The sequence below is a fragment of the Sander lucioperca genome, chromosome 18 (genome assembly GCF_008315115.2).
Source record: "Sander lucioperca isolate FBNREF2018 chromosome 18, SLUC_FBN_1.2, whole genome shotgun sequence".
Classification (NCBI taxonomy): Eukaryota; Metazoa; Chordata; class Actinopteri; order Perciformes; family Percidae; genus Sander; species Sander lucioperca.
The window spans coordinates 28,079,494-28,097,128 of NC_050190.1; the positions used below are offsets into that span (position 1 = coordinate 28,079,494).

At 44.3% G+C, this 17,635-nt stretch overlaps 1 protein-coding gene and 1 long non-coding RNA gene across 4 annotated transcripts in view; one reads left to right on the forward strand and one right to left on the reverse strand.

Annotated features, from left to right (window-relative positions):
• The window catches only part of LOC116065728, a 19,254-nt gene extending 18,325 nt beyond the window's left edge, over nt 1-929 (forward strand). Inside the window, exon 3 of the long non-coding RNA XR_004108796.1 lies at nt 916-929. This is a non-coding gene — a long non-coding RNA (uncharacterized LOC116065728). The remainder of the gene's footprint in view (nt 1-915) is intronic.
• Nucleotides 1-17,635, reverse strand: part of akap6 (A kinase (PRKA) anchor protein 6) — a 281,507-nt gene that overhangs the window by 11,470 nt on the left and 252,402 nt on the right. For all 3 annotated transcript variants that reach the window (XM_031321329.2, XM_031321328.2, XM_035994985.1), the window contains 2 exons: nt 6,084-9,065; nt 1,448-2,656 (listed from right to left, as the gene is read on the reverse strand). In XM_031321329.2, coding sequence (XP_031177189.1) covers nt 1,448-2,656; nt 6,084-9,065 — 4,191 coding nt within the window. The remainder of the gene's footprint in view (nt 1-1,447; nt 2,657-6,083; nt 9,066-17,635) is intronic.

Genomic DNA, 17,635 nt, shown 5'->3' on the forward strand with positions numbered 1-17,635 from the left:
TTTAGTAAACTCTGGGTACACAAACAACGCTCTCAATGCTGAGTTCATGTGTAGAGCCCCTGGTGATACTTGGAGCAAAGTCTCATGTTGTGTTGAGCCTTCTTAGTGTTTTAAAAATAGTGATTTTGATGCGATCATAGTAGTGTCCCTAGCACTCCCATTCAAAAGGCCATTTGACCGAAAAACAGAAATACGGTCAATCTTAAAAGTGGCGCTTCCATCCTAATTATGCGTTTAAATGAGAGTTTGACTCGGGTACATTCACAAAAAAAGACCTTAGGTTGCATTTTGATGAGAGTTACGCTTTAAGTCGAACACATAGCGACTTCAGACTTGACTTGAGACTCGTCCTCAAAGGACTTCAGACTCGACTCAGACTCTAGATGCGGGACTCGTGAACAATCTGGGTGCTTGTGTTTTCCTCGGGTCAAATTTGACCCATTTTTTAAAGTTTTTAATATCAGAAATATGGGTTTCTTTCCACCAAAAATAACATGGATGCATGGATGTACATTATATGGATACAATGTTCTTCGCAGGTAAAAATTAATGATTACTGTCATTGCATTTAAGGTGTTTTATTCAATTTTAAACGGTTTCTAAACAGTATCCTGACTAAACATCCCCTGATCTTAACTAGTAGTCAAAACAATTCATAATTTCTGCTTTTTTTTTTGACTAAAAAATTAGGTATAATGTCATAAATTAGGTTTATTGAACATTAATGTAAAAAAAGCGTTGGAAGAAGTGACAAAATTACGATGAAGAGAAGAAGAAGGAAGGTAGAAGATGGAGAGGGGAAGAAGGAAGGAACTGGAGATAAGAGGAGCGTTGGATGTGAGGAGAAATAACTTTGGAGTAGGGGAAGATGAGGAAACAAATGACATGAAGAGAAAGGTGAAGAGGAGGAAATAGGACCAGAAAAAAAGATGCAGGAGGAGAGGAAGATGAGAGGATGGGAGGGAAATGAATGAATGATAAAAGACAGGAAAGAGAGGGGATGGAGGAAAGCACATTTGAGGAAGAAAAGAAGAAGAGGAAATAGAGGAAGGGGGGAGACATAAGATGTTGAGGAGGGGATGAAAAAACAGGGAAGAGGATGATTATATAAGTATTGGAGATTAGAGGAGTGTAGGAGGTAAAGACGAGGAAAAAAGGACACGAAGAGAAAGGTGAAGATGAGGAAATGAGACCAAAAAAAGGGTGAAGCGGAGAGGAGAAGAGAGGGTAAGGAGGAGGAAGAGGGGGGGTTACACATATCAGCGCCTCTCACGTCCGTCTGACCTCAGAAATGGAAATGGGAGAAACGCACAGTGGCCTCATTACATCCAGACCCAGCGAGGGGCTCGGCTCGGACTAAAGCCTGGAGTAGAGAGGTGAGCAGCAGTATCGCGGCCCTGTATAATGTCTGAGATAGAAGATCAGGCTGAATACGTGAAACACTCACCTGCTTCTCTGCCGCCGTCTTTGCTTCCTGCTGCGAGCCGCTCCGCCCTCTCCTCCCCTTCTCCTCCCACTTCACCCGCAGACTCTCCCCCTCTCCTCGCCTCTCCCCCTCCTCCCTATCTGCCTCTCTCATCGGCGAGCAGTTAATTTTGGGATTAATACGCGTGGCGGCGGCTGGCTCTTTTGAGGGATTTGTAGCGGAGCCGCAGACACTTATCTTGGTCATTACGGCGCCCATATTGGATTCAAGCGTTTTAGTATCTGCCAAACATTCGTCTGCGGAGGAGTCTATCGGGGCGACACGCGCCCGGGGATTAAGATAAGGAGGCCCCTCATTACGACTCCTCTCCTCCAGCCGCGGGCTGACACTCGCAACGGCTGCGACTTCGCCTCCAGCGACATCACAGAGGAGGTACAGGTCGCTCACCTCCTCTTCCTCGGCGCCAGAGGACACGGACGGGAGAGGAGGAAAAGAGGGAGGGTTGCAAGCTTTCGGTTTGGAAAAAGGGCCACGACAAGGCTCCAGGAAAGGAGACAAGGTGCTGTGTGTTACCTCGGTGAGACTGGATCCTTGGAAATACATCCTGTGATCCTGGCCTAACACAAACTCCTTGGAGGGAGACACGTAGCTCTGACTCTCACCTGGATCGGAAGCATCGTTTGGTTTTGAACGCGGCGAGTAAGCTTCATAGCCAGGGTCCAGGGAGGGCGAACAGTCCGAGTTTTCCTTCGTCGGAACGCGCCGTGGTTTCTTGGTGAGCGCCATGCTGTAGCAGAGAGGCGGGCCCAGGTAGACCTCCTCTGTGCAGGCTGCAAACAGGGTCACCTCATCCCGGATATCCGGGCTCGGGGGCAGGGATAGAGAGGGGCTAGTCGGCTCTTCCGCGCGGCTACCGCTCGGAGACTTCAAATCCAGAGCACAGAAGTTGTTCTTGGACTCGAGGTCGGGAGAGGAGTGTCTGGAAGACGGAGGAGATGAGTTTGATATTCGCTGCTTGGTGCTCGTGAACAGCTCGGGGCTCGGGCTCGGGCTGTGGAGGCCCTGCGTCGGCGATACGTAAGACGGGATGGTGTAGGGCGCCGGCGTGGAGCACTTTTCCTCGGAGCACTGGCTGACCTCGCCACAGTCGCTGTCATGGGACGACAGAGACAGGTAGGAGTAGAAGTCTCCCTTACGAAGGTGGAGAGGCCGGTGGGAGTGTTCGAGCACCTGGAGGAGGAAGGAGAAAGTTTGTATAGTTGTTGTTCAGTTGTAGTTTTTCCTCGTCTGACTCGAGGGTCTGAGGGCAGAGGGTTTCTACGTGTTACAGATTGGAAAACCCTCCGAGACAAATCTGTGAGTCTGAGCTTCATAAATAAAATTGACTTCACCTGACAACTCATTTGAGAACCACTAAGGGAATAAGATATGATAACTTCTAGTATTACTTCTGTTACTTTTCAATTTTATTTCATTTTGGTTTCATGCGATTCAAAGTAATTTGTTTTGTTTTATTTAAGTTATGATACCTTTAAGTTTAAATTAAGCCCATTGCACATACTATATTCTTTTGACTCAATCCATTCAGCCTCTTTTTTTTTCTTATGTTAAACAGCTATTTTGTATATACACTGAACAAAATTATAAACGCAACCCATTTTTCATGAGCTGAACTCAAAGATCTAAGACTTTTTCTAAGTACACAAAAGGCTTATTTCTCTCAAATATTGTTCACAAATCTGTCTAAATCTGTGTTAGTGAGTACTTCTCCTTTGCTGAGATAATCCATCCACCTCACAGGTGTGGCCTATCAAGATGCTGATTAGACAGCAGGATTATTGCACAGGTGTGACTTAGGCTGGACACAATAAAAGGCCACTCTAAAATGTGCAGTTTTACTGTATTGGGGAGGTCCTAAAACCAGTCAGTATCTGGTGTTATGGTTAGGGTTCATCCCCCCCTCTCTCTTTCTCTCTCTCTCTCTCTCTCGACCTGACTGCAGTTCGTCGTGGTAACCGACTTGAGTAAGCAAATGCTCACATTTGATGGCGTCTGGCACTTTGCAGAGGTGTTCTCTTCACGGATGAACCCTAACCATAACACCAGATACTGACTGGTTTTAGGACCCTCCCAATACAGTAAAACTGCACATTTTAGAGTGGCCTTTCGTTGTGTCCAGCCTAAGTCACACCTGTGCAATAATCCTGCAGTCTAATCAGCATCTTGATAGGCCACACCTGTGAGGTGGATGGATTGTGGTGGAAAGGAGAAGTACTCACTAACAGATTTAGACAGATTTGTGAACAATATTTGTGTACATAGAAAAAGTGAAATGAAAAATAGGAGCAAAAACAAAAGTGTTGCGTTTATAATTTTGTTCAGTATATTTGTTTCAGAATTTATTTCATAATAATGTTCAATATTTTGGTTTTTTTAATCTATGCATCAACCACCAAGGCAAATTCCTTGTACGTGTTATTTACTTTGGCAATACATGCTTTTCTGATTCTGATTTATGAAGTATAACTTCTGTGTTACTTTTCAATTTTATGCATTTTTTGTTTCATGCGATTTATAGTCATTTGTTTTATTTTATTATTTTAAAAGTGATATATACATCTGTGTCCTCTGTTTATGTTTATATTTTTGGTTATGTACATTTATATATTTGAGTGAAATATTATATTATAACACAATCCCCAAACCATCCAAGAAACCATCAACCGAGTGTTCATTTGCATACTAAAAAAAGGCCTGTATTTATAGTTTATACTTTGTACAAGAGGAGTTTTCAAAGTTTTCTGCCTGATTTCTTTTTCTTTTTCAGAAATCAAATGAAGACTGAAAACTGATTAGCGTTTAGATTACTTCACTCGCAAAAGATACTGAAGAAATTATAGTCATTACATCCTAAAAGTTATGATCTGTGATGCGATTTATTGAATTACTCCAACTCAGTGAACAAATTAACTGAGATAACTTTTGATACTTTTGAGATTCTTTTGCCCTCAAAATGTACAGAATACATGTGAGGTCAAACAGGAATGAACCCTCTGGACCAAGCTAAAAGGTTATGTATGTATGTATGTAATAAAGCATAATAATTCATAAATGTATTGAAATTGTGTCATGAATAACAATAAATACAAACATTTTAAGTTTTTCATCAAATTTGACTAAATAAACACACAAAAATATGTCGATCCAAAATATTTCTAAATGTAGAAACATAAACAGAATATTTCTTAACGCTCCAGAAGTTACTTATAACTCTGTATATTTGGAGTTTTTGAGATATGCTCATTTTTATGAGCAGAGTGTAAAGGTGTTTTCATAGTTTCATCTGCAGTAGAAATGGTGACACGTAACGTGATTGACGTCATCACACGTGTACAGCGTTTACAGAAGCCTTAGCGTTCTGCTGCGAGAAGAATGAACGGTCTAGCTGTCATGGATAAAAAGGATCATCAAACACAACGATCTCTTGCGGGAAGTCTGTTCTCTAAAACCCAGTTCAGACCAAAGATTAGCGACAAGTACTACTTGCAACGCGCCGGTCTGCAGCGTTCTGAAACCTGCCAGTTCACACCAATGAGACGAGGGGCCCTATTTTAACGATCTAAGGTCACGGCGTGAAGCGCCTGGTGCAGGTGCGTTTAGGGCGTGTCCAAATCCACTTTTGCTAGTTTGACAGCGGAAAAAAGGGTCCGTGCGCCGGGTGCATGGTTCTAAAGGGTTGTACTTAGTGTCTTCATTAATCAGAGGTGTGAGATCATCTCCCATTCCCTTTAAAAGCCAGGCGTGTTTGGACCTTGGAGCATTGCTGTTATGATGGAGGATTTGCACCGTAATATTTGTATTTGTAATCTTCTGCATGTGTGTGTGCTGCTGTGCGTCCCTGTGTGTGTAACAAGCATAGTGTGCGCGCTGTGCACGAGCCTAGGAGCATTTTACTAATGCTCTGTTAAAATAACAATGAAATGCTGCGTTATTGACTTTAGACCAGATTTTTGTTGGTCAATGGCATGATCACTTCCCGCTGCCTCAAGATAGCAATACGCCCAGAATGCACCTGAACACACCTCCCTGTAAGACCAGCACGCCCAGAATGTACCTGAACACACCTCCCTGTAAGACCAGCACGCCCATGGGCCACAGATGGGCGCAGGTGCATTTGCTATTTAAAAGACGTGGGCGCTGGACGGGAAATTGATTATTAAACTAGCAAAGACACTTGAGTCGGGCTTTGCTCTGCGCCGGGTGAAAGGTAGGGCCCATGACGTGACAGTGTATCATCTCCATAGCAACGACTCTTTGTACTTCTGTTCTAACTTCCTGTATTTTTTCTAGCTGGATATATAATTTTTTGCGTCTAAATATGAATGTGGATAACATTAGTGAGATGCTTGCTACAGTTACATTTCTAGTGATGAATCGGCGGAAACACGTTTTATTTCTCTGATACACGGCTTTGTCCTAGCCCCTCCAATATCCAATAATTGAATTTATTTATTATCATCTGCAACCATATTAAACTGTTTAATTAGGGTTTCTGCATTTGCTATATATGTATTTGTGGTTTCGTTGTAATGAAATCAGACAGATTGTTTTATGATACTTTCTCGTTGGATTTCTGTATTCATTATGAATTCTGTACCTTGTCTCTGATCTGTGCTAGCGATGCAGGACCTTGGTCTGGGATGGACCCGCTGCTGTCGGGCTGGTTCGGTTCTTCGGGCTGATTCTCTTTGCTCTTTAGAGCCAGGGACGTCATATCAATAATCTCCATCACGAAATCGTGCACATTCTCTTTGGTGCCCTCACCTACGCTGCGTGGATGGAGGGAGGAGGAAGAGGGGGAGGGAAGGTGGCTGCAGCAGGAGGAGTGAGAATTGTGCCGTTTTCTGGGTGGCAGGGATGACTCTTTGTCTCGGACTTCCCTCCTCGTCTTCTCCGTCACAAAAGATGAGAATTTGAACTTTTCCTGACTGGTGATGGCCTTTCGTCCCCCGGCTGCCGGCTTGCCGTTGTGCAAGGCGTCTTGGGATCCGCAGTCCTCGACGGGCGAGAGGGACGGAGACGAGGGGAAGGAGGAGCTGTGGCAGGGCAACTCCCCTCTCAGCTGTCCCACTAAAGAGGAAGCCTGTTTGGACAGGAAGGGGAGGAGCTCGCATGATGGAGACGGCGAAAGGAGCTTTGATTCTGTTTTTACGATCAAGTCACCGTCATCCTGAACTGACTCTGCCGTTTTGGCAAAAACGTAGGACTCCCTCAGCGATTCTCCTTTCAGGGTGAACACGCTGGACTCCTCCCGGAGGAGTTCGTCGTCCTCGTCTTCCCCTTTCATACAGCTCTGGTCCACATTTCCGTTCTCCACGTCATCCACAAACTGGCTGATGTAGATTCTCGTCGCGTTCCTCCGGTTCTCCTCCTCTTCTTCCCGTTCTCTCTTGTCTCTTTTTGTCTTGTTGTTGCCACCGATAGTGTTGGTTTCCATTGATTTGGAGCGCTTTTGAAAGCGGCGCGGCTCCATGTTCTGAGAGGCGGAGGACAGGATGGTCCCGCACTGCAGCTCGTCCCGGAGACCGGCCTCTGTTTTAGAGGTAGAAGAAGTTCGAGGCGATCGGATCCAACTCTGCAGCTCCCTCTTCATGTACTCCAGCCCCAGGACGTAAGAGCCCTCCATCTCCTCTTCGTCCTCGTCGTTGCCAGAGGAGGCGCCGCTCAACCTCTCGTCCTCTTCATCCCGAACGCCAAGCTCCTCCTCGGTGAGCGTGAGCGTGGAGGAAGACAGAAGGTCGCTGTCATCCTCGTCTTCGTCCGTGCACGCCGACTTGCACGAGACGTTCACTACCAGGCTCAAACTCGCCGCGTCCGCCTCATCCATCCCTTGCCCTCCTCTGCCGTTTCCGTGGCAATGTTTCCTATAAGAACACGAGTTGGCGTTGGCTGCTGCCATGGCGGGATCCAGGAAGAGGTGGCGTTGATTTCTGAGCACGGCGAAGTCTTCAGACCCCACAGATGAGTCCTCGGCGCTACTCAGCTCCGTTAGTGATGCCGTCGCTGAACTCTCGTTGATCAGGGATGGCGGGCCTTTTCGTGAAGACCCGGAAATCCCGGAAAGCGGGGCGTGTCGACCGCCGAGAGAGGGCGAGGCAGGGAGTCTGCTGCGCTGTGGGGAGATGCCCCGAAGCGTCATGTCTGAAAAACTGCGGGTCATCTTCGCCGCCAAAGGACTCTGGATGTTCTCCAGGCGTTTCAGGAGATCCAGAGTTCTTCGGCTCAGCTCCCCAGAGGACGCTTCTCCTTGCACGCTTTCATTCTTCTTCTCTTTTCCTGCTTTCCCTCCCTCCGTCTCTCTGCCCTGCCCAATCAGGTCCAGATCCCCGAGGCTGGCCAGGCTGCCTGAGGTCTCTTCGGCGCTCTGACATGGGACCAGACAGCTCTCCAGAGAGGCGCTACGGTGCAGCTGGTCTTTGGAGGGAAATAACTCCACACCCAGAGCCAGAAGGGACTCCAGAGAGGAGCCCTGAGATAATACCGGACTGGACGCCCGGCGGCTGAGAACTGGAGGGGTCTCCAAACCGTTCGACTGGTTGATCTTAAACTCTGTGAAGTCGCCGCGGGACGTAAAGGGCTCAGAGGAGTCTACACCGAGTCCTCCCACTTCAAAGTCAGAGTCGGAGTCAGCGGGAGTCAGGATTCCACGGCCGTTGATTAGGATCTCAACCGCCTCCCCTCCTCCCCTCCTATGCCTCCTCCTTTTCTCCTCATCTCTGTTTTTTCTGATTTCATCCCTCCTCCATCCTTTCTCCTTCATACTCTCCTCCTCCTTGGTTCTTTGGTTGGTAACATTGTCTTTGTGCAGGGCCAACTGACTCCCATCTACAGTTTTAAACTTCCACTGCTTCTTTTCCTCCTCCTCCTCCTCTCCTCCCTGATCCTCTACTTCTTCCTGGATTTCAGAGTTGGTTGTCATTGTCTCCGTCTCTCCTGTATCACTGACGATCCCGCTCTCGCTCTCTGACCGCCGGCTGATCGCCGACTGGCCGCTTCCTCTGCCGCTCTCCCTCTCACTCTCCCCGACGATTCTGTCTCCTACTCGGCCGTTTGGCATCAAACCTCCCAGGAGGTCTGGGAGGGATTCAATAGAAGAGAACGAGGAGTCTTTACTCAGGCTCTTCAGCAGGAGATGCGGTTTCCGTTTTCCTGATTTGGGTTTGTGCAGCGAGGAGGAAGTGTGAGGAAACTGAGGCTGTCTGTATAATTCCACACTATGCAGACTGTACACCTGGTAGATGTTATTGTTGTTCAGGGGAAGAGGTTGGGACATCACATTGGGTTGAACCTCTGAGGCGCATCCATCCCTCACATGGGACAACATCTCAGGCCTCTGACTGGTTGGGACACCAATTCGAATCCCATCGGGTTGATTCCCATTGGACAGAAAGCTGTCCGAAGGCAGATTTGGTTCTAAAAAGTCGAGTTCTGGTTTTTCTTGTGGCTCTACTTCTGCGATTGTCATATCCGTTTCATCCCATTCCCAGGACTCGTCTGGCGGTGGAGCCACTGGACCAGCTGGGACCAGGCTGATCTGGTGGAGGTCGACTAGACCCGGTTCCAGAGCGCTGCCAAGAACCTGCAGACAAAAAAAATGAAAGAAAGACAGAAAAAAATAAGACATGTGGGAAGACAGAGAAAAGGAGCGCTTCTTTTTGGTGGTGGTTGAAAAAAGTCTAACGTGGTGCTCTTTAGTGCAAAGGTGATCCAAAAGCATCAGAACAACAACCAAGGCACTCTTGTTGAAGAAAAAGTTAAAAATCCTTTATTGATTTGGTTAATGCATAGCAAAAAGTAAAACATACACATGAAAGCGATGCGGCACACTGGCCTTCTTCAGGGTTGTTTTATTTAAAGTGCTCATATTGAGCTTTTTGGCTTCTTCCCTTTACTTTATAGTGTTATATATCTTTTTTGTGTATGTTATAGGTTTACAAAGTGAAAAAGCCCAAAGTCCACCCTAAAGGGACTTACCATCTCCAACAGAAAACACTGTTCACCAACTGCTCCAAACAGCTCTATTGTAGTCCAGCCTTTACTTCAGAGACAAACGTGGTCACTTTGTAACACACGTTATAATGTTCACCTAGCTGCTAGAATGGCACACCCTCATACTCTGCTTCTGACTGGCTAGTAGTCCTTACCTAGGTACTGTCAGGGCACACCCTCATACTCTGCTTCTGACTGGCTAGTAGTCCTTACCTAGGTACTGTCAGGGCACGCCCTCATACTCTGCTTCTGACTGGCTAGTAGTCCTTACCTAGGTACTGTCAGGGCACGCCCTCATACTCTGCTTCTGACTGGCTAGTAGTCCTTCCTAGGTACTGTCAGGACACGCCCTCATACTCTGCTTCTGACTGGCTAGTAGTACTTACCTAGGTACTGTCAGGACACGCCCTCATACTCTGCTTCTGACTGGCTAGTAGTCCTTACCTAGCTACTGCGTATGTGCGACTCCCAACAAAGATGTTACAGCAGTGAGAGGTCTCACTCTGTAGCTAAAACAGAGACCTGAACACAGGGTGAAAAGAGGAGCTGCAGCAATGTGCAGTACAACAAAAATATGGTGTTTTCTGAAAATTAAACCATGTAAACTTATTCTGGTACAACCTCTAAATACAATTATGAACCTGAAAATGAGCATACTATGAGCAATTTAACCTGAAGTGAAAACCAAATCAATTTAACGTTCAGTCACATACAGAGCAAATGTGTAAATGGAACTTACTCCCAAATAATATTATAGAACTTTTCAAAGAAACTCCAAAATATCTAACACTAATTCTTTGTAGTGAGTTGGTGACTTGGGATATGTAGTTATCACTTATTCTTTCAAAATAGATTTGGAGTAGTGTAATATCTTTTTTTAAAAATCTTTTATTAATTGTGTCAGCTCTAATTTGTAAATATATCAGTTGTATGTTGTGAAATGTTGTGTAATGTTGTGTAATGTTTAACGGCATGTTGTAAATTGTATTGTCACAAAATAGACTGCAGGAGCCCAGGAAGAATAGCTTCTAGCTTATGCTGAAGATAATGGGGATCCAAATACCACAAACAAAAACCAGAAGTGAGATACAAACAGGAAATATAAAGGACAAAGACAGGAGGTGACATCATACTCAAAACCATAGTAAAATAGAGAATGAATGACACCACAACATACAGTTACAATATATGAAACAGAATAAAGTCTCAAAGGGCTAAAAAAATAGTGGAATTTGTATGCTAACTAACAACTGAGTAGAAAAATCAACTACACGTGAGAAATATCCATTAAAACAAATAAAAAAAACACATCATGCTGTTTGGAAGAAATAAGACATGTTTGAAATTATTCAGCAAGGATAAAGAGGAACGGTGCAGGGCTCAGCTGCTAAAGCACAAAACCACAAACCCACAACGTCCAAGGTTTTAATCCTGCTGCATGCCGAACCTCTTTTCTCTCTCGCTATGTTGTCAAAAAGAAAGATCTTAAAAAGACAAAAAGCAAGGGTACTCTGAATGAACCGGGTCACTTCTGCAGCACAGAAAAAAAAAGACATTTGTTCTTCCTTGTATATGTTTTCAGTAGGTGTTCTGATTTTGTTATCTTATTTATTATTTCTAGTATATTTCTTGTATTTTCTGTATGTGTGTGAGTGAGTGTGTATCTGTGTATGCCCCTGTAACTTGCTGCTATAACAGAGTAATTTCCCAGTTTGGGATTAATAAAGTCCATCCATCCATCCATCCATCCGCCCACCCGCCCATCCATCCATCCACCATCCACCCATCCATCCATCCATCCAACCACCCACCCACCCACCCACCCATCCATGCATCCACCCGCCCGCCCGCCCGCCCGCCCATCCATCCATCCACCCACCCACCCACCCATCCATCCTTCCTTCCATCCATCCATCCATCCATCCATCCATCCACCCACCCACCTGCCCATCCATCCATCCATCCATCCATACACCCACCCACCCACCCACCCACCCGCCCATCCATCCTTCCTTCCATCCATCCATCCATCCATCCATCCATCCATCCATCCATCCACCCACCCACCCACCCACCTGCCCATCCATCCATCCACCCATCCATACAATCCACCCATCCATCCAACATGAATTTAGGGTCATAACTGAATGCAAATACAGTACATTTAACTTTATATTATATAGGCTTCTGTACGGTATGTGAGGCATGTATCTCTAAAATATAAGCTTTTAAGGAAATAAGAAAAACAGAAATGCTCTGCACTAGGGCTGGGCGATATGGAGAAAGTCAAATATCATGATATTTTTGACCAAATACCTCAATATCGATACCGCAACAATATTGTAGTGTTGACTATTTGTGCTTTCAGAAAATATTTACACAATGAGATTTTTGATCAGTAATCATCAGTAATGTGGATATAATGACTAAGTGGGTAAAGGCAAATAATAAAATAGTTACAACAGTCTGGTAAGTTCAGAAAATGACATAACTTTACTGTAATGCAGCCTTTAAAACCAGGAAAAGACAACACTTATGCCATATTACAATATTATGATATCTAAAATCTAAGATGATATCTAGTCTCATATCATGATATCGATATAATATCGATATATTGCCCAGCTCTACTCTGCACATTCAAATGTTTCCCCGTTTAAAACATTTCAAATCTTTATAGACACTTTCGACTTGAGCTGCAAAGATTATTCAATTAGTTGTCAACTATTAAATGAATCGCAAACAAAATGCGATTCGATGCGAAAAATCGTGCACAAACTCTGTGTCTCCAAATTGAGCTTCAGGAACATCTGGACCAACCGTTTACGGAGGAATACCCTGACATGTTGCTGGAGTCTTGGTGGGGAAATCACCGCCGCTGTTTGTCTGCTAAATTTGTCTGCTCCGCCGGCTTGAAAGCACTGCCTCTTTGGCAGGTAACCAACAACCCTTAAGAGTTATTTCCTGCTCTAAATAATGTGTTTCGGAAGCCGCCGTGGCCACCAGACACCAAAATCAACGCTCTCCTCTATCTGGGGTCATAAAAATAGCCGCAATTCACTCGTAAACTGTTACGAAATGATAGAAATTAGATAAATTACAGATATAAATTATACACAAGGTTTCCGTAGGTCATCAAACACTCGATATGATTGGATTAGGCTGATTGATAGCCTCTTCCCCTCAGCGCTGAATGTGTTTTTGAATGCGTCTGCAGTGGCAAAAAACCCAGTTCAGTCATTACCCCCATCTCCCTTATCAGCACAAGGGGAATAAACACAAATCTAATAGAAATTCATTACACGGACGGACACACACACACACACACACACACACACACACACACACACAAACACACACACTCACACATACAGCCAACTAGTTTATTAGATTAATAGGCTATGAATGGCTAATACGAATTAGCCCCCCTCTCTTGTTAACGAGACGCGGAGCAATTTGTATAATTATGTCTGTGGAAGGAAAGAATTCCTGTGTCTAAGCATATTTTTAGACAGCCGAGCTTTTCTGAAGGCTTTTGATTATGTATTTACTTTGGGGTTTTCAGCTCTGTGCTCTTTTTCTCTCAGAAGTCGTTTTTGAATAATTCATCGCTTTGTTCCAGAGCGGAATAATTTGTGTTGAGATTTATGAGCAATTGCTTTTTTTTTTTTTTGGGGGGGAGGGATCACAAATTTTCATTTTTTTTTAAATGATCACAGAACGTGTTCCGTCAAGAGTCAGGTGTCAGTGTGTCCCTTTTCAAAAAAACATAACCTATACTCCCATAGTGTTGGATGGCACAAAATAAAACATATTGTGCACTTTAAATGATAATAGAGAACTGCTTTTCTTTAACACACGTAAACACCGGACCCTCTGGATTTTAAACTTCCATCTGAACATTTTGCCTCCCATTAAGCTTTCAGAAAAGAATAAATGTACATCATTAAGCCCTGTTTCATAAATGTCAGAGAAATCAGTGTCAGTAACATGAAACAAGGCATAATTAAACAGATTGCTCCACCCGTATCGTTAAATTACACTTGCTTCAAGGGATTTTTTAAACTCATTGATTTAGGACTCAATATATTGCCTAAATGAAGTGTGTGAAGTGGTGAACGCCAACACACAGCATTTCATTTCAAGGAATAAAGTTGTCTGAAGTCTATTAATGATTTATTTATTAAATTGTCATACCACAGGACCTTAAAGATCGGATGCACTCTAATTAAAGTAATCTGAAAATCAGTCTGATGAAAATGATGTTGTTGATCTTTATATTTTTTTGCATTTCCAGATAATTTGAAATGTCACGTACTCCTTCATGGTTTGAAAATTCTCCATCCTCTTGAAGACAATAATGAAGTCACTTGGAATATGTCAACATTTTGGGAAATACGCATACTTCTTTTTTAATTGTTTGTCTTGTGTTATGTTTTTGTTTTGTTTTAAATTGGTTCTGTGAAGCAATTTGGGCTCCATGCTTGCATGAAAAGGTGCTATATAAATAAAGTTGAGAATTTTCTTTCTCTCTGAGAGCGAGACGAGAAGTTAAACATCAACTGCAGGAGGCTGTTAGTGTAGCTTAGCATATAGTCTATATACACAACGTTCCACTTCTGGGATTGCTCAGGTGCTGCCAGAAATTGGCTGAATGTCCCTCATTTAGGCCGGATGTCCGTCCCCTTCCTCTTTCTTTGTGTTGGCGTTCTAACCTCCGGTGGATTTGTGAGGACTATGGTTAACTGCTCCTCAGATCTCTGCAGGGTAAATCCAGACAGCTAGCTAGACTATCTGTCCAATCTGAGTTTTCTGTTGCACGACTAAAACTACTTTTGAACGTACACATGTTCCACCAAAACAAGTTCCTTCCTGAGACTATTTGCAGAGGCGTCGTTGCTCCGTATACCCAAGACTATTGTGATTGGTTTAAAGAAATGGCAATAAACCAGAGCATGTTTTTCTCCAATCCCAGAATGCTGTGTGGACTAGCCAGACCCTCCTCCGCAGCGCTGTGGAGGAAGGTCTGGCAAAGAGAGACTACTTAGCAAAGAGACTGGAAACTGGAAAACAGCTAGACTGGCCCAAAGATCTGCCTACCAACACCTCTTAAGCTGACTGATTACAAACAGCCCTGTGCAGTGACAACTTTCTGTAGTCTTGTTGTCACAGTGGGGTTGCCAAGTTTGGCACAATTAAGCCTTTACAGAGACCAAAACTTAAACCAACCAACCTACAGTATTGTATTTGGCAACATGTATGAAAGCACTGGGTAGGTGGCCGTAGAAGTTAAAAGGTGAAGGACAAAAAACAACACACTGACGATTTATCTGTTCACCGAGCCTGAGGCCGGTGGTCGAGGAAAGATTGTGCGGTCATTGAAAGGTTCATCCTCTGGGAAGCCAACCCATTCTCACTCCCAGTGCGTCACAAAGCGACGCTTGGTCCGGTGCCTTTGGCGTTTGTTACTGACGCAAAAAGTCTCCTTTAGCGTCTAGTCCTTTGGCCCTTTTGACGCTCTGGGTCGGGACGTACGTTTAGCTGACATGAGGTACAACAACGGGACAGTTGGGGTTACAAAATGTACGTTTCAGCGACAGGTTTAGGAAAAGATGGTCAGTGGGGTTACAAAATGTACGTTTCAGGGACAAGAACGGGAAATGAACATTGTTTGACCCATCCACCCCCCCAACTTGCCTCCTTATGCATATTTTTAGTCAATCATACTCGCTACCATTGTCTCTCCTAATACTACATCATCTTACAGCGCGGAGCTTGAGCTGCTGCTCTGCCTGGTGCGTTCCATACAGATGCTAAAGGGGGATTTTCGGGTCGCTATCTGACGCTGAGCGACACCGACGAAGCGTCAGTATTTGACAAGTTTGGGAATGAAAACGGGTTGGGTATTCTTTCTATTCAAAGCCCCGTAAGGGCACGTTATTCATTGGTTTGCAGTGTCTTGTATCATTTCTATGCTAATGACATCAATGTTTATGTATTTGTAACAACATGGAATTCTTCTCTTTGCCCCGAGTCAGACCTTTGCATTAGCACTTTGTACTTAAAGCAGCCATATTATGCTCATTTTCAGGTTCATAATTGTATTTTAAGGTACTACCAGAATAGGTTTACATGGTTTAATTTTCAAAAAACACCTGCTGCAGATCCTCTTTTCAGCTGGTCTCTGTTTTAGCTACAGAGTGAGACCTCTTTTCTTCTTCTTCTTCTGTACTATCTTTGATTGCACTCGCACATGCCCAGTAGCTCAGATGTAGATCATGTCAGCTAGCTAGCTCCATAGACAGTAAAAGAAAGGCTGTTTCTACAACTTCGGTCATTTACAAGGCAGGATTAGCTGGGAGACTTCTAAATGAGGGCGCACATGGAAGTAGTTCTTTTGTAGATTATGGTGAACTTGTGTGTGTTGTAGCAGTGCTTTGCTAATGAGAACGAGGTAGCATGCTAGCGTTAGCATGTTAGCGTTAGCATTAGCGTTAGCATGCTAACGCTACGAGCTAATGGTTGCGGTTAGCCTGCTCGTTTCGGCTTGTGACTTCACAAGCCGTGCCGATTTTGACCAGCTCACCCAGAGACTGAAGGCAGGACACATTCAGAAACCGTATCTCACTCTAAACAGCATGGATGGATTTTTTTCAAAGTTTGTATGTGTGTGGAAGCACCAGAGACACAACATAACACCCCAAATCCCAGAAAAAGTGATTTTTTCATAATATGGACACCTTAACTACTTACTCACAGTTGGTTTCCAGAAGCTAAGAGTTCTTCTTCTTAAAGTTGAACTTTATTCACCAATAACAAACATTGTCAAACTGCATGCTGTGTTATCTTTCTAACAGCTAGAACAAATTACAGATTGTTTGTTCTTCTTTCCCTTCAACATAATGTTAATGTAAGCGGTGTTGTAGTCGAGACCACCTAAACAGAGACCAAGTCATCACCAAGACCAGAGTGTATCGAGACCGAGACAAGACCGAGACTTTGAGGGTTTGAGACCAAGTCAAGACCAAGACCACTGCAGGGCGAGACCGAGTCAAGACCAAGACCAGATTTGTGTTAGACAGCCATAGCTTCTTCTCCTGTCTCCCGCATTCACTTTCTTGGAAGTGCGTGTAAAGGGGGCAGGAAGAGGGGGGTTTACGGTAACAAATTTCAAACTAGATATAAGTCAAGTTATTGGTTGCATTTGCAAGTTTAAACACATAGGCATAAATCAGACAATGCACAGGTAATTTAGCGAAATCCCTGCAGTTGTGGTCTTACCCGGTCTTGAAATAAAATCCAGAGACCGAGACAAGACCGAGTAAAAATGCGGTCGATTCCGAGACCTTCAAAAATTGGTCTTGAGACCAAGACCGATCTCGAGTACTATCGAGTACTCATAAAGAAAGGAGGGAATTCAGTCATTGCATGTCAACCAGCCTTACAACAAGCCGATTTACATGGGAAACAAGTCTAAATAAACAGTTTTCACTGTGATTATACTCGCACGAACATTATCAGAGTCTAGAGTTGTTACAGTGGCTCCACCTCACTCTGTTTACAGCCTTTAATCGCAGCCAGTGACACTGTGTGTGTGTGTGTTTGTGTTTGTGTGCATGTGAGGGAACGGTGCAGTGTATTTGGGGTGAAAACAAAACTTTTTTTCCCATTAGCTCTGGTTTGACTGCTCCCATTTGTTAGCATAGCATCTGTTGGAAGGCCCAAGGAGAGCGCAGCTATCTGGCAGCGTCTGGGTGATTATTCATGTGCCGGCGCTGCTGCTCCAGCCTCTCCTGGCTCGCTGCTGTACCGCTTGTCAAAGTGCTGAGGGAGCCCGGCGTCACCGCTCTGATTCAAAATGAATAGAAGCGCACAGATAAATCACCCCTCCATGCTGAGTGGAGGAGCAGACAGGCTGCTTTGAATGTAATTGCAAAATGGTGAATGAAAACCTCCATATGTTGCTCATAACGCAGCTCAAAAATATATTTCATAATCGCGGGGGAAGTGTTTGAAAATATAATTTCCATATTTTACATTTGGACTAACAGGTATATTCGGTGAAACTTCATTGCCACAACATCCCTGCAGCTTTAACTTAGACCCATTTACATCAAATCAGAGATACAACTGGATCTGTCATGTGCTTTATGAGCAGTG